Here is a 12575-nt window from a genome sequence, read left to right on the forward strand (position 1 = left end):
TTATTTCACATGTTTGTGCAATCTGACAGGAATTCTTGAACAGAATATGGGCATTTTTCAAGCAAATTAGTTTTAACGTTTTTTAGAAAAATTTGTGAGCTGGTTATGTTTTTCAGGTGCCGAGGCAGCGCGTTATAGAGCCGCAGAGCTGAATAGTGCATGCCCCTTTCAAAAATTGTCAATCTATGGATCGGGTAGACCATATTACCCCTGTGGCGGGTATCGTAGTGATGATTAAAAGTGTTCTCTGCAAAAAGATGTGGGTTATTTTTGAAGAAAGTCAAAACTTCAAGTATATAGATACTTGGAATAGTGAGGAGATTCAGTTGCTGAAAAAAAAGGCTTACAGTGAGCACGATTACCTGCTGCAGACATAATGCGAACAATTCTTTTTTGGAATCTAAATACGCTTAAAATTTCACTAGAAGATTCCCAGAATCCAATAGCGTATTTCAGTTTACTGTATACATAAGCATAGTAAATTTGAACGATAGTTTCTTTACCAGCAGGCATTAAAACTCGAAAAGCAAAGGTAATTGAAGACAGCTTTGAGCATAGCGCATCTATATGTTTAGACCAGTTGAGCTTGTAATCAATGACAACACCAAGAAGAGAGGCAGACTCTGATGGGTTGATACCATTTACGCTGAAACCCGCTATATCACGAAAAGTTGGTGAGAAAACCATGATTTTAGTTTTTTCTTCATTCAATAGGAGACCATTTTACTCAAACCACTTATTCAAGCTGACATACGACTGATTCATAATAATTTCGAGGCTGTGAATATCACGACAAGAAGATAGAGCAGTTGTGTCATCCGCATAGCAAATAATGTCTGATTTCATATTGGAAGGAAGGTCGTTTATATATATAGAAAATAAAAAAGGACCAAGTACGGAGCCTTGAGGTACCCCTGAGCTGGTCCTCAACCAACCTCTTTGAAGTTGTCCTTTATTTGTTACAGAAACTGTCTGCTTTCTCTCAGAGAGATATGAGGAAAGGAGTGAGAGAGCTGCACCGTTCAAGCCATATCTTTCAAGTTTACCCAAAAGAACAGAATGGTTGACACAGTCGAAAGCCTTGGACAGGTCACAGTATATCGCACCGACACACTGCGACCCATCCAAGGCTCCCAACACGGCACCAATGACATCATTGACAGCGCTAGAAGTTGAAAACCCTTTTCTGAAACCAAACTGAGATGCAGTCAAGAGAGTATTAGAGTCAAAGTAACATTGAAGTCTTGCCAGAATGATCATCTCAAACACCTTAGCAAAAGAAGAGAGCAGACTGATTGGCCTGTAATTATAAATCTCAGTTTTTTGGCCTTTTTTATGGATTGGACGTATAACAGACAGCTTTAGATTTTCTGGAAAAATTCCCTCAGAAAAAGATCGGTTAATTATGTGTACCAGAGGAAAAGCTATAAGATATGCGCACTTCTTAAGAACTTCAGATGTAACCCCATCCCACTCACTCGACTTCGAGTTTCCCAGCTTTGAAATCGAGCTTAGAACCTCAGCCATAGTGGTTGGTACAAACAAAAAAAGAGAAGGTTTTGAAATAATGTACCAATTCCAGCTCTATATGTTCTAAAATACTAAACATATTTTTCAGTTTATAAAGAAACAAACAAGTAAATAGTGTCATTTTTAACGTAGTATTAACTGTACATTTTTAACAAATATTAATAATTAGATATAAAAGACAAATGTACTATCTAACTTTTGATATAAATTTACGCTGTTATAAAACCCACCTTAGTTGTGTATTGACAGAAGTAGAATTTTCAGATATGTGTATGTATTTTCTTGATTGGGAACAGGGCAAAATCTACGAGAATAAAAAATAATAAGAACGAAGTAAATTATAATGGCTATGAATATACGCTTATTGACGTATTTTTTGATCATGGCAACAAGGTAAACTCGACATTGCCGTCGGAAATATAATGAACTTGAACTGTCAGTGGTCGTACACGTGGAACATCTACTAAATTCCATGCTAAGCAGCGGGTAACTGCTAGCAGTGCAGATATTACAGACAAAGTAGTCTAACTTTTACTATGCATTAAACAATTTTTTTTAATGAAACCTATCTTAGTTGTCTTTTGATATAAGTAGGATTCTCAGATATTTGTATATATATATATATATATATATATATATATATATATATATATATATATATATTATATATATATTCTTGATCCGGAAAAAATCAAAATTAACTATGTGACAAAAGTACTAAAACGGGAGTAAATTACAATGGCAATAAATATACACTTCTTTAAAATATTTTCTTCATCGTAGCAAGAAAGAAAACTCAATATTGACGTCATAAATATACTTTACTGGAACCAGAAGTGCTCATACAGGTGCAAACCCTAAGAAAATGCGCGCGAAGACGCGGGTAACTGTTTATTATCAACCTGACAAAATGTTACTATGACTTAATGAAACAAAATAATTATATGAACTAATGTCTTCTAAAGACATCTTCTACAGGAAATTTTGATTGTCTCGACAAATAATAAAAATTTTAAATAAATCATAGTAAAAATATTTAGCAGCCCAATCATAATCGAAAAATCTAACTATTTTCGTTGGAAACTTAGAACAAATTAAATCTGTGTGAAGTATGAACACAAAAGTGTATAAATGACAAGGTTTCCTCTCTAGACTGAGCTGCAAACAGTAAGTTAAATTGTTACAGTCAAACGACAATGGTATCTGCAACATTTATTATGTCCGTATATTGTTACAAATAACGCAGATCTAGTTGAACTTGGGTTTTAGAAAACAAAAATATCTGTTAAATACTATTAGGGATGACACGAGTTTAGTTGTCTGTCATTGAAAAATAAAACGAGCTTAGAATAGAAAAAAACTAAATTAGAAGTATATCCCGCGGTGAACATGTAGAGTACGTCCCGTGGTGATCATGTTGAGATATACAGGGTGATTCAAAACTAAACGGCAATCTCTCGGGAGCTTATTCTAATAGCTAAAAACAAGTAAAAAAGTACATATAACCATATGCCCGGAAACGCTTCGTTAGCGAGTTTACGCCTAGCGAAAGATTTCGCCCGGATTTCAGAACCCTTGGTGAAGTCAGGCCGTATACAAATGGTAAAGGTAGTTACAAAGATACAAATACGATTGTTTTTTTTTTTTTTATGTTTTTATATCTGACAAATTTATTAAAATTCGTCCCAGAGCTGTAAATGCAATACTTTCAGAGATATCTTACGTAAAACACAAGAATTGGTGCAAGGAAATAACACATTTTTGTGTTTAAACGTAAGATTACTTCCATAAATGTTAAATAAAGGTAATTTGTTTTCTTAAACAGATTTGTAGAACATTTAATTCTGAAACAGATTCATGTGAATTACTTTAGGAAAAAAATTAATAATAGGTATTGAAATTTAGCTTAATTTAAAAATAAAACAGACGCACAAAAAATGCATATTCTTATCTGCATAAAATATTACTAATGTTTAGGTTGTGAGTAACAGCTGATCATTTATTCAACACTTTTTATCGTCCTTATTTTCTTTGCAAAGGTTGGCAATATCAGCTGATCAACAATTAAGTTCATGAAGTAATATTTGAATAACCTTTAATGGAGGTTTTTGTATTGCGGCGTGTGAAGATTGTATTTTGTGAGATCCTGTGGTTATTTGGAAAAATATTTTATACAAGTGTATAAAATATTTTATTAAATATTTATTTTTAAAATATTTTATTAAATATTTTTTATAAAAGTGTATGTAATTATCTTAGTAAATAATGGCAGATAATGTAAATGGGTATGTATTCGTTTGAAGAGTATACGGACATGATACTGATTTACGGCAAAGTTAACAAGAATGGTTTAGCTGCAGTTTTCAGGAATATCGTGCTACTTTTCCACATCGAAGAACACCTGATCGCAAAACATTTGAAGCTGTGGAGAGACGACTTAGAGAAACTGGTAGCTTTAAACCGAAGCGAATAGATACTGGTCGTCAACGTAGCGCAAGGAACTATAATACATGAACAAGCAATAATAAATGCTGTAGAATTATATTAATTATTGAATATACAGGGGTGATTCAAAACTAAACGGCAATCTCTCGGGAGCTTATTCTATAGCTAAAAACAAGTAAAAAAGTACATATAACCATATGCCCGGAAACGCTTCGTTAGCGAGTTACGCCTAGCGAAAGATTTCGCCCGGATTTCAGAACCCTTGGTGAAGTCAGGCCGTATACAAATGGTAAAGGTAGTTACAAAGATACAAATACGATTGTTTTTTATGTTTTTTATATCTGACAAATTTATTAAAATTCGTTCCCAGAGCTGTAAATGCAATACTTTCAGAGATATCTTACGTAAAACACAAGAATTGGTGCAAAGAAATAACACATTTTTGTGTTTAACGTAAGATTACTTCCATAAATGTTAAATAAAGGTCATTTTTTTCTTAAACAGATTTGTAGAACATTTAATTCTGAAAAGATTCATGTGAATTACTTAGGAAAAAATTAATAATAGGTATTGAAATTTAGCTTAATTTAAAAAATAAAACAGACGCACAAAAATGCATTCTTATCTGCATAAAATATTAACTAATGTTTAGGTTGTGAGTAACAGCTGATCATTTATTCTAGACTGAACATTAACATAAAAATGTATTTACCTTTATATAAAACTGTAATAATCACCTATAATAGTTGCTCAAAGTGTCCTCCGTTGTTAGCAATGCACGTTTTCGCACGACGAATCCACTCTTTTCTGGCGCGTTTCATAACGTTTGGAGCATTCTTGATAGTTTTCTCTGCCGCCTCTGTAATGCGATTACGTAAACTCCTCTATGGGTGTTTAATCCGTTTTGAAATAAACAATTGACTTCATCCAACCCCATAAGAAAAAGTCTGCTGGCGTGAGGTCATGGGAGAACGTGTTGGCCATTTTACTGGTCCATTTCGACCAATCCATTGTCTACCGAATGTATCATTTTAAATAGTTTTTCACATCATTAGAAAAATGTGGAGGTGCTCCGTCGTGCATAACCATGCATTTATTCTGTTTTTAACAGGAATATCTTCCAAGAGGGTAGGCAGGTTTGTTCTTAAAAAATTTAAGTACGCTACTCATTAAGTCGATTAGGGGTGGAAAAATGGACCAATCAAAATTATCACCCAGAACACCAAGCCATACATTGACTGAAAATGTATGTTGAAAATGCCTCGTCGCAGTTTCATGTGGGTTGTCGTACGCCCAAGTATAGGTATTACGAAAATTTACAATTCCATTTCTAGTAAAACAGGATACATCAGTAACGAGAATACGCCCGAAGAAAATACTGATGTTGTAAACAATTTCTTCTTAACCAGCGGCAGAACATCTTCCGTTTATTAAGATCTTGCGGTAATAAGTCTTGAACACGTGTTATATGGAATGGGTACAACTGTGCTTCATGAAGTGCCCGCCATACGCTTGACTGGCAAATAATTTAACTGACGTGATAATCGTCTGGTGCTTGTGGTTGGTGATAATTCTACAGCATTTATTATTGCTTGTTCATTATTATAGTTCCTTGCGCTACGTTGACGACCAGTATCTATTCGCTTCGGTTTAAAGCTACAGTTTCTCTAAGTCGTCTCTCCACAGCTTCAAATGTTTTGCGATCAGGTGTTCTTCGATGTGGAAAAGTAGCACGATATTCCTGAACTGCAGCTAAACCATTCTTGTTAACTTTGCCGTAAATCAGTATCATGTCCGTATTACTCTTCAAACGAATACATACCATTTACATTATCTGCCATTATTTTACTAAGATAATTACATACACTTTTTATAAAAATATTTAATAAAATATTTTAAAAATAAATATTTAATAAAATATTTTATACACTTGTATAAAATATTTCCAAATAACCACAGGATCTCACAAAATACAATCTTCACTCGCCGCAATACAAAAACCTCCATAAAGGTTTATTCAAATATTACTTCATGAACTTAATTGTTGATCAGCTGATATTGCCAACCTTTGCAAAGAAAATATGACGATAAAAAGTGTTGAATAAATGATCAGCTGTTACTCACAACCTAAACATTAGTTAATATTTTATGCAGATAAGAATATGCATTTTTGTGCGTCTGTTTTATTTTTAAATTAAGCTAAATTTTCAATACCTATATTAATTTTTTTCCTAAGTAATTCACATGAATCTTTTCAGAATTAAATGTTTCTACAAATCTGTTTAAGAAAACAAATTACCTTTATTTAACATTTATGGAAGTAATCTTACGTTAAAACACAAAAATGTGTTATTTCCTTGCACCAATTCTTGTGTTTTTACGTAAGATATCTCTGAAAGTATTGCATTTACAGCTCTGGGACGAATTTTAATAAATTTTTAAGATATAAAAACATAAAAAAATCGTATTTGTATCTTTGTAACTACCTTTACCATTTTTATACGGCCTGACTTCACCAAGGTTTCTGAAATCCGGGCGAAATCTTTCGCTAGGCGTAACTCGCTAACAAAGCGTTTCCGGGCATATGGTTATATGAACTTTTTTTACTTGTTTTTAGCTATAGAATAAGCTCTCGAAAGATTGCCGTTTAGTTTTGAATCACCCTGTATATCCCGCCCCGCAGTGAACATGTTGAGTACGTTCCGTGGTGATCATGTTGAGTATATCCCGTAGTGAACATGTTGAGTATATCCCGCCCCGCAGTGAACATGTTGAGTACGTTCCGTGGTGATCATGTTGAGTATATATCCCGCCCCGTAGTGAACATGTTGAGTACGTTCCGTGGTGATCATGTTGAATATATATATCCCGCCCCGCGGTGATCATGTTGAGTACGTTCCGTGGTGATCATGTTGAATATATATATCCCGCCCCGCGGTGATCATGTAGAGTACGTCCCGTGGTGAACAAGTTGAATATATATCCCGCCCCGCAGTGAACATGTTGAGTACGTTCCGTGGTGATCATGTTGAGTATATCCCGTAGTGAACATGTTGAGTATATCCCGCAGTGAAAATGTAAATGGGGCCAATACGGTTATTCACAACCATTTTGCAAAATAAAGCTTTACGTGTAAATGTAAATAATGTCTTATTTGAATAAGATTTCCAATATTAAAATCATAATAAATCATAGTTATGTTTAAAATATATCGGTAAAGATCAATTATTTAAATTTATTTAGGAAAACTTTTTGTTTTTTATTTACTTGGCCACTTTACTACACTTTAAGAAACTAGGTGCTGCTTAAACAATCTGGACTATGTTTTCTGCTTGAACATAAAGAGTAATTTTTTAAATACATTTTTAAATTATAAACCTGTGTTTAAATACTTGTTGCAAAGAAAATACAGTTATATTAAACTTACCATAACGCTTGTGGTTCATATTGCAGCTAAATATGGCCTAAATAATTCATAAACGTTTGGTGATTGTAGCTCTGATAGTATTTTTATTTATGAGGCAAACAATAATTCAACACACGAGTATTAAAAAAGTCACTATACGAACTTTTCTTGAAAAGTAACATTGTATCGTTCTTGATAAACTGCGACTTATTTTAAAATTTGTAAATTAAACTGACAATTTTGTTAAAATTGGACTTTATTTAAGTTCATAGTGAAGAATGTAAGTTATAGTATGAAATAGTTACGAATAACCGTACCAGTTCCCACGGTAAACATATTGAGTATATCCCGCGATAAACAACTTGAGTATGTTTTGAGGTGAAATTGTTGAGTATACCCCACCGTGAACAGGTTAAGAATGTAAGTTATAGTATGAAATAGTTACGAATAACCGTACCGGTTCCCACGGTAAAACATATTGAGTATATCCCGCGATAAACAACTTGAGTATGTTTTGAGGTGAAATTGTTGAGTATACCCCACCGTGAACAGGTTAAGAATGTAAGTTATAGTATGAAATAGCTACGAATAACCGTACCAGTTCCCACGGTAAACATATTGAGTATATCCCGCGATAAACAACTTGAGTATGTTTTGAGGTGAAATTGTTGAGTATACCCCACCGTGAACAGGTTAAGAATGTAAGTTATAGTATGAAATAGCTACGAATAACCGTACCAGTTCCCACGGTAAACATATTGAGTATATCCCGCGATAAACAACTTGAGTATGTTTTTGAGGTGAAATTGTTGAGTATACCCACCGTGAACAGGTTAAGAATGTAAGTTATAGTATGAAATAGCTACGAATAACCGTACCAGTTCCCACGGTAAACATATTGAGTATATCCCGCGATAAACAACTTGAGTATGTTTTGAGGTGAAATTGTTGAGTATACCCCACCGTGAACAGGTTAAGAATGTAAGTTATAGTATGAAATAGTTACGAATAACCGTAACCAGTTCCCACGATAAACATATTGAGTATATCCCGCGATAAACAACTTGAGTATGTTTTGAGGTGAAATTGTTGAGTATACCCCACCGTGAACAGGTTAAGAATGTAAGTTATAGTATGAAATAGTTACGAATAACCGTACCAGTTCCCACGGTAAACATATTGAGTATATCCCGCGATAAAACAACTTGAGTATGTTTTGAGGTGAAATTGTTGAGTATACCCCACCGTGAACAGGTTAAGAATGTAAGTTATAGTATGAAATAGCTACGAATAACCGTACCAGTTCCCACGGTAAACATATTGAGTATATCCCGCGATAAACAACTTGAGTATGTTTTTGAGGTGAAATTGTTGAGTATACCCCACCGTGAACAGGTTAAGAATGTAAGTTATAGTATGAAATTGCTACGAATAACCGTACCAGTTCCCACGGTGAACATATTGAGTATATTCCGCGATAAACAACTTGAGTATGTTTTGAGGTGAAATTGTTGAGTATAACCCCACCGTGAACAGGTTTAAGATAGAACGTAAAATCAATGGGCTCCTTAATATTGATTAAAAATCTAATTTATTGCAAAAAATACAGTAGCTAGGGTGGAGCTGTGGAGCTGCAGAACAGAGAGGGTTAAAACCTGTTACTGTATGTCATAGAAGATTTTTAAACATAATAAAATGTCAATATTCAAATATAGAGAAGTAATAAACGGACAAAGACACAAGTCAAGTGGTTAAGTGGATATATCAGCCCTCAAGACAAACTGGCCAATTTTTAATATGTCTATTACAAAGTACAAGCTTAGAGAAATGATTTTTTTTTTAATCAAACTTGTTAAAATACGTGTTTTGTTTGTTAGAAAAATTAAATTGTTTTTCATATATTAGTAAAAATATGCCATTACCTTCTGTTATACGTATTTCATATGAATACTTCGAAAAATCACACCCTTTTTTCGTGTTATATTCATTCCATTTGCCTTAGACCATTTTCCTATGGATCCAGATCATTAGGTACTTTAACTTCCTACCATTTTTTGTAAGTTATTTAAACTGTTTTGTCTTCACGACTTGTAAGAGCAGTCTCCTGATATGTAACCGAGTACAAATTAGCGTACTTACTCCTAGCGGCCCACAGTGTCAGGTTGTTGAGGTGTTGGCGGTACATTCGGCCATCATTGGAACATTTTGCCTCCCGGGAGGTGATATTCAGTCGGATCATCCCCTCAGCCATCGCCTTGTAGATCCACCCGGACCAGGGCTTCTGGGGGCCCTCCTCTCGGGACGCGTTGGAGGCGTCTTCGGGCCAAGCGTCTTCCACCAGGGAGAGATCGATGAAACCGGCCTCTTCCGTGGAGTTGCCTTCGTCCTCCGGCCATCCCGCCACCGTGACTCCTGGATCTGCCGGACCGGCCAGGGGGACACCCCTCGTCGCCGTCACCGTCACCAACACCGCCAACACGAGAAGCTCCATCGCTGACCACGGTACTCACGGCACTGTCAGCCACCCGGTCGCACTCAGCCTTGACTCGGCCGAGCTGGAAACTTGATTCACGAATAGTGAAGGTCACGAAACTCCTGAGCCGCTTCCGTGAGAAAAACCGCGGCAAAAACTCGCCTTTGCGATACGGCCGAGAGGTCCAAGTGACACTGAGCCACTGCCAAATCTCGCCCCGTCACTCGGAATGTAGCTCAGTCATCACTTTTTATTCCGTTTCTATCGGTTCGTATAAAAATCAGTTCAAGGGTATGCAAGGCAAGGATTTCAAGCTAAAGGACAAATAATTCAATTTTACTAAAATTTAAGTCGATGTAGAATTTTATTTTTACCATAATAAATCATATATATATATATATATATATATATATATATATATATATATATATATCTAAATATCATAATTGTTCCCAAAATTCATGGTGCAATTTGAAGAAAATTACTTGTAATAGGTAATATTTACTTCTAAGTATGATTTAAAACTTACAGAATGTAATTAAACAACACTGACTCAGAACTTAAAAGTATTGCCATAAAATACAAGATGTCTGAAGAACTCACAGGTCTTGACTGGAATGAGATCTAGTAGAAAACGTAGTTTGGAGAGGACAGTTTCGTTAATCAAGCAAGGTATAACCATTTTACTGTCTTGTAAAATAATAATTATTGACATTAAAGGACGTTCTATCTTGGTGGAGAGTGGTTTTCTTATTTAAAAATTTAACGGGCTTTCAAAATGGTTCTATGCATATTGTTTATAGAAACATGAATATAGACAACGTAAAATGCTTGCAAAGTGGTTTAAAAGGTAAAAGTAAAATTAAAATACAAGTAAACAAATAATATAGATGTAATTCACTAACACATTCGGCCTATATGATCTGGCGGCTTCAGAAACATTCCTTCTTATATAGGTACCTATAATAATAATGCATTTCTGCATAATCTCTAGGTACCAGAGGCAGAGTAGTTTATTCAGTACTCAAAGTACGTGAAATGGCAAACATTGATTTATTGCACAAACATAGAATTACTCAGCACAAGTTGTTTTAAGTCCACAAACATAAGTTCAACAAGATCCATTAATAAATCCAAATTCGTGACAATATTGCACAAATCAGAGGCCTTCATAGTTTTGGTTTTTGAATTTTAGTTTGGTTAAATCCAGATCACCACAGCTACGTTATCTGTATTTGTGGTTATGCCAGAGAAAGGCAGATAATTGGGAGAGAAACAAAGTAAAAATATAATGCTTATATTGCTTATCTCTCCAGATAACGTTATTTGCTTACAGGTGCATTAGTGGTTGAATCAGTTTGAGAGTATTATTGATAGTCAAACATTCAGAGAAAGCACTAAAACTTTTTAGGAGTGTAGTCCTAGAGCCTACAAAATTTTAAAAAATTGGAATCTCCGAATCTTAGGCTCTAATTGATACTGCTATTTCTCATTCATTTCACCAACCAGTAACAGTGTCTCCCAATGTGGCTCTAGCTAAAATGCCCCATGCAAATTTGTTTATAGAACAGTACCAATTAATCCAGAACCGACATATCCTCTCCTAGTAACTGTATCATTTGTGGCGCAAAACGTTTACAACCTAAATTCTTAACTACCTTCAGGTTTAAATCATCCACTGATGAAGTACTCAGGTTCGTAATATCCCCTTCACACCTTCACGTACAATCACGGAATTTGTATTGATAATCAACTACCGTCTTGAATTCAAGTCATGGAGATCTTTCGTTGTAACAAAACAAATTACGGGACTACACATGAATCTAAATCTAAAGGAAACACGTCATATTCATCACAGAGAGCAAAGTAAATCATTTTATTTTAATTCATACAAAAACAAATGATGTTATATGGTTCTGTATACCCATGTAGCTTGGTATATATACTGTAGTTTATTTATGTCTTATATTACCGAATGTTCGATTAGAAGTTGATACTGTATTGTTTAGGTATCTACTAACAAAACAACCCCACCCAACCCCTTGAAGTGAGTTATTTTGCGTAAGAGCAATAAGTCATGCGTTATTTTAACGGGGTGTGATCACTACAATATCATACGTTATTTTAATAGTACTAAAAACTATTAATTTTTTATTGTTTAAAAATAATTAATTATTGTTGGGGTAACACTACTCATGAATAATATTGTAATTTGTGTTGTACATTTTCAGAATTGGAAAATTAAATTATTATTATTTCATTCCTTCATCTTACGACTATTGCGTTTTCATTAAACATAGTGTCATGTGCAATAATTCAGTTTTAATAATTAGTGTTGTGTGTCCGTTTTTTTCTATTTTTTTTAATAAAACTTAATAAAATGCATGTTTTAGAGTTAATGAAGTTAACACACAACATGGTGGTTGTTATTCCTGACTTAGGAGTGTCACAACGCTCTGGTATGATTTGTTTATTTGAACTTGGTTAGTAATTATGTGTAAGGTTAGTTATTTACCTGAAGAAGAGATCAGATTGCAGATCTCGAAACGAAGTGTTACTGATGTTTTTGTATCACTGACCAATGGCAAATGTCCAGAAAAATTCTGTTTCCATCACAGTAGTTGGTGTTATAGTTTTTACGTTAGTATCCCACTGTAGCCTGTACTAGTGTGATGTGTGACTGTGATCATCGTACTTGTGATTAGTGCTCGGGACTTGCAT

General features: G+C 34.5%; 1 protein-coding gene across 1 annotated transcript in view; it reads right to left on the reverse strand.

The window, feature by feature from the left end:
- LOC124370559 overlaps positions 1–9930 on the reverse strand; it is a 35730-nt gene extending 25800 nt beyond the window's left edge. The window contains 1 exon segment of the mRNA XM_046828845.1: positions 9521–9930. Within this exon segment, the coding sequence (XP_046684801.1) occupies positions 9521–9872 (352 nt within the window). The 5' untranslated portion in view covers positions 9873–9930.
- Between the last annotated feature and the right edge of the window lie 2645 nt (positions 9931–12575).

This window comes from Homalodisca vitripennis, unplaced genomic scaffold (assembly GCF_021130785.1).
Source record: "Homalodisca vitripennis isolate AUS2020 unplaced genomic scaffold, UT_GWSS_2.1 ScUCBcl_307;HRSCAF=2016, whole genome shotgun sequence".
Classification (NCBI taxonomy): Eukaryota; Metazoa; Arthropoda; class Insecta; order Hemiptera; family Cicadellidae; genus Homalodisca; species Homalodisca vitripennis.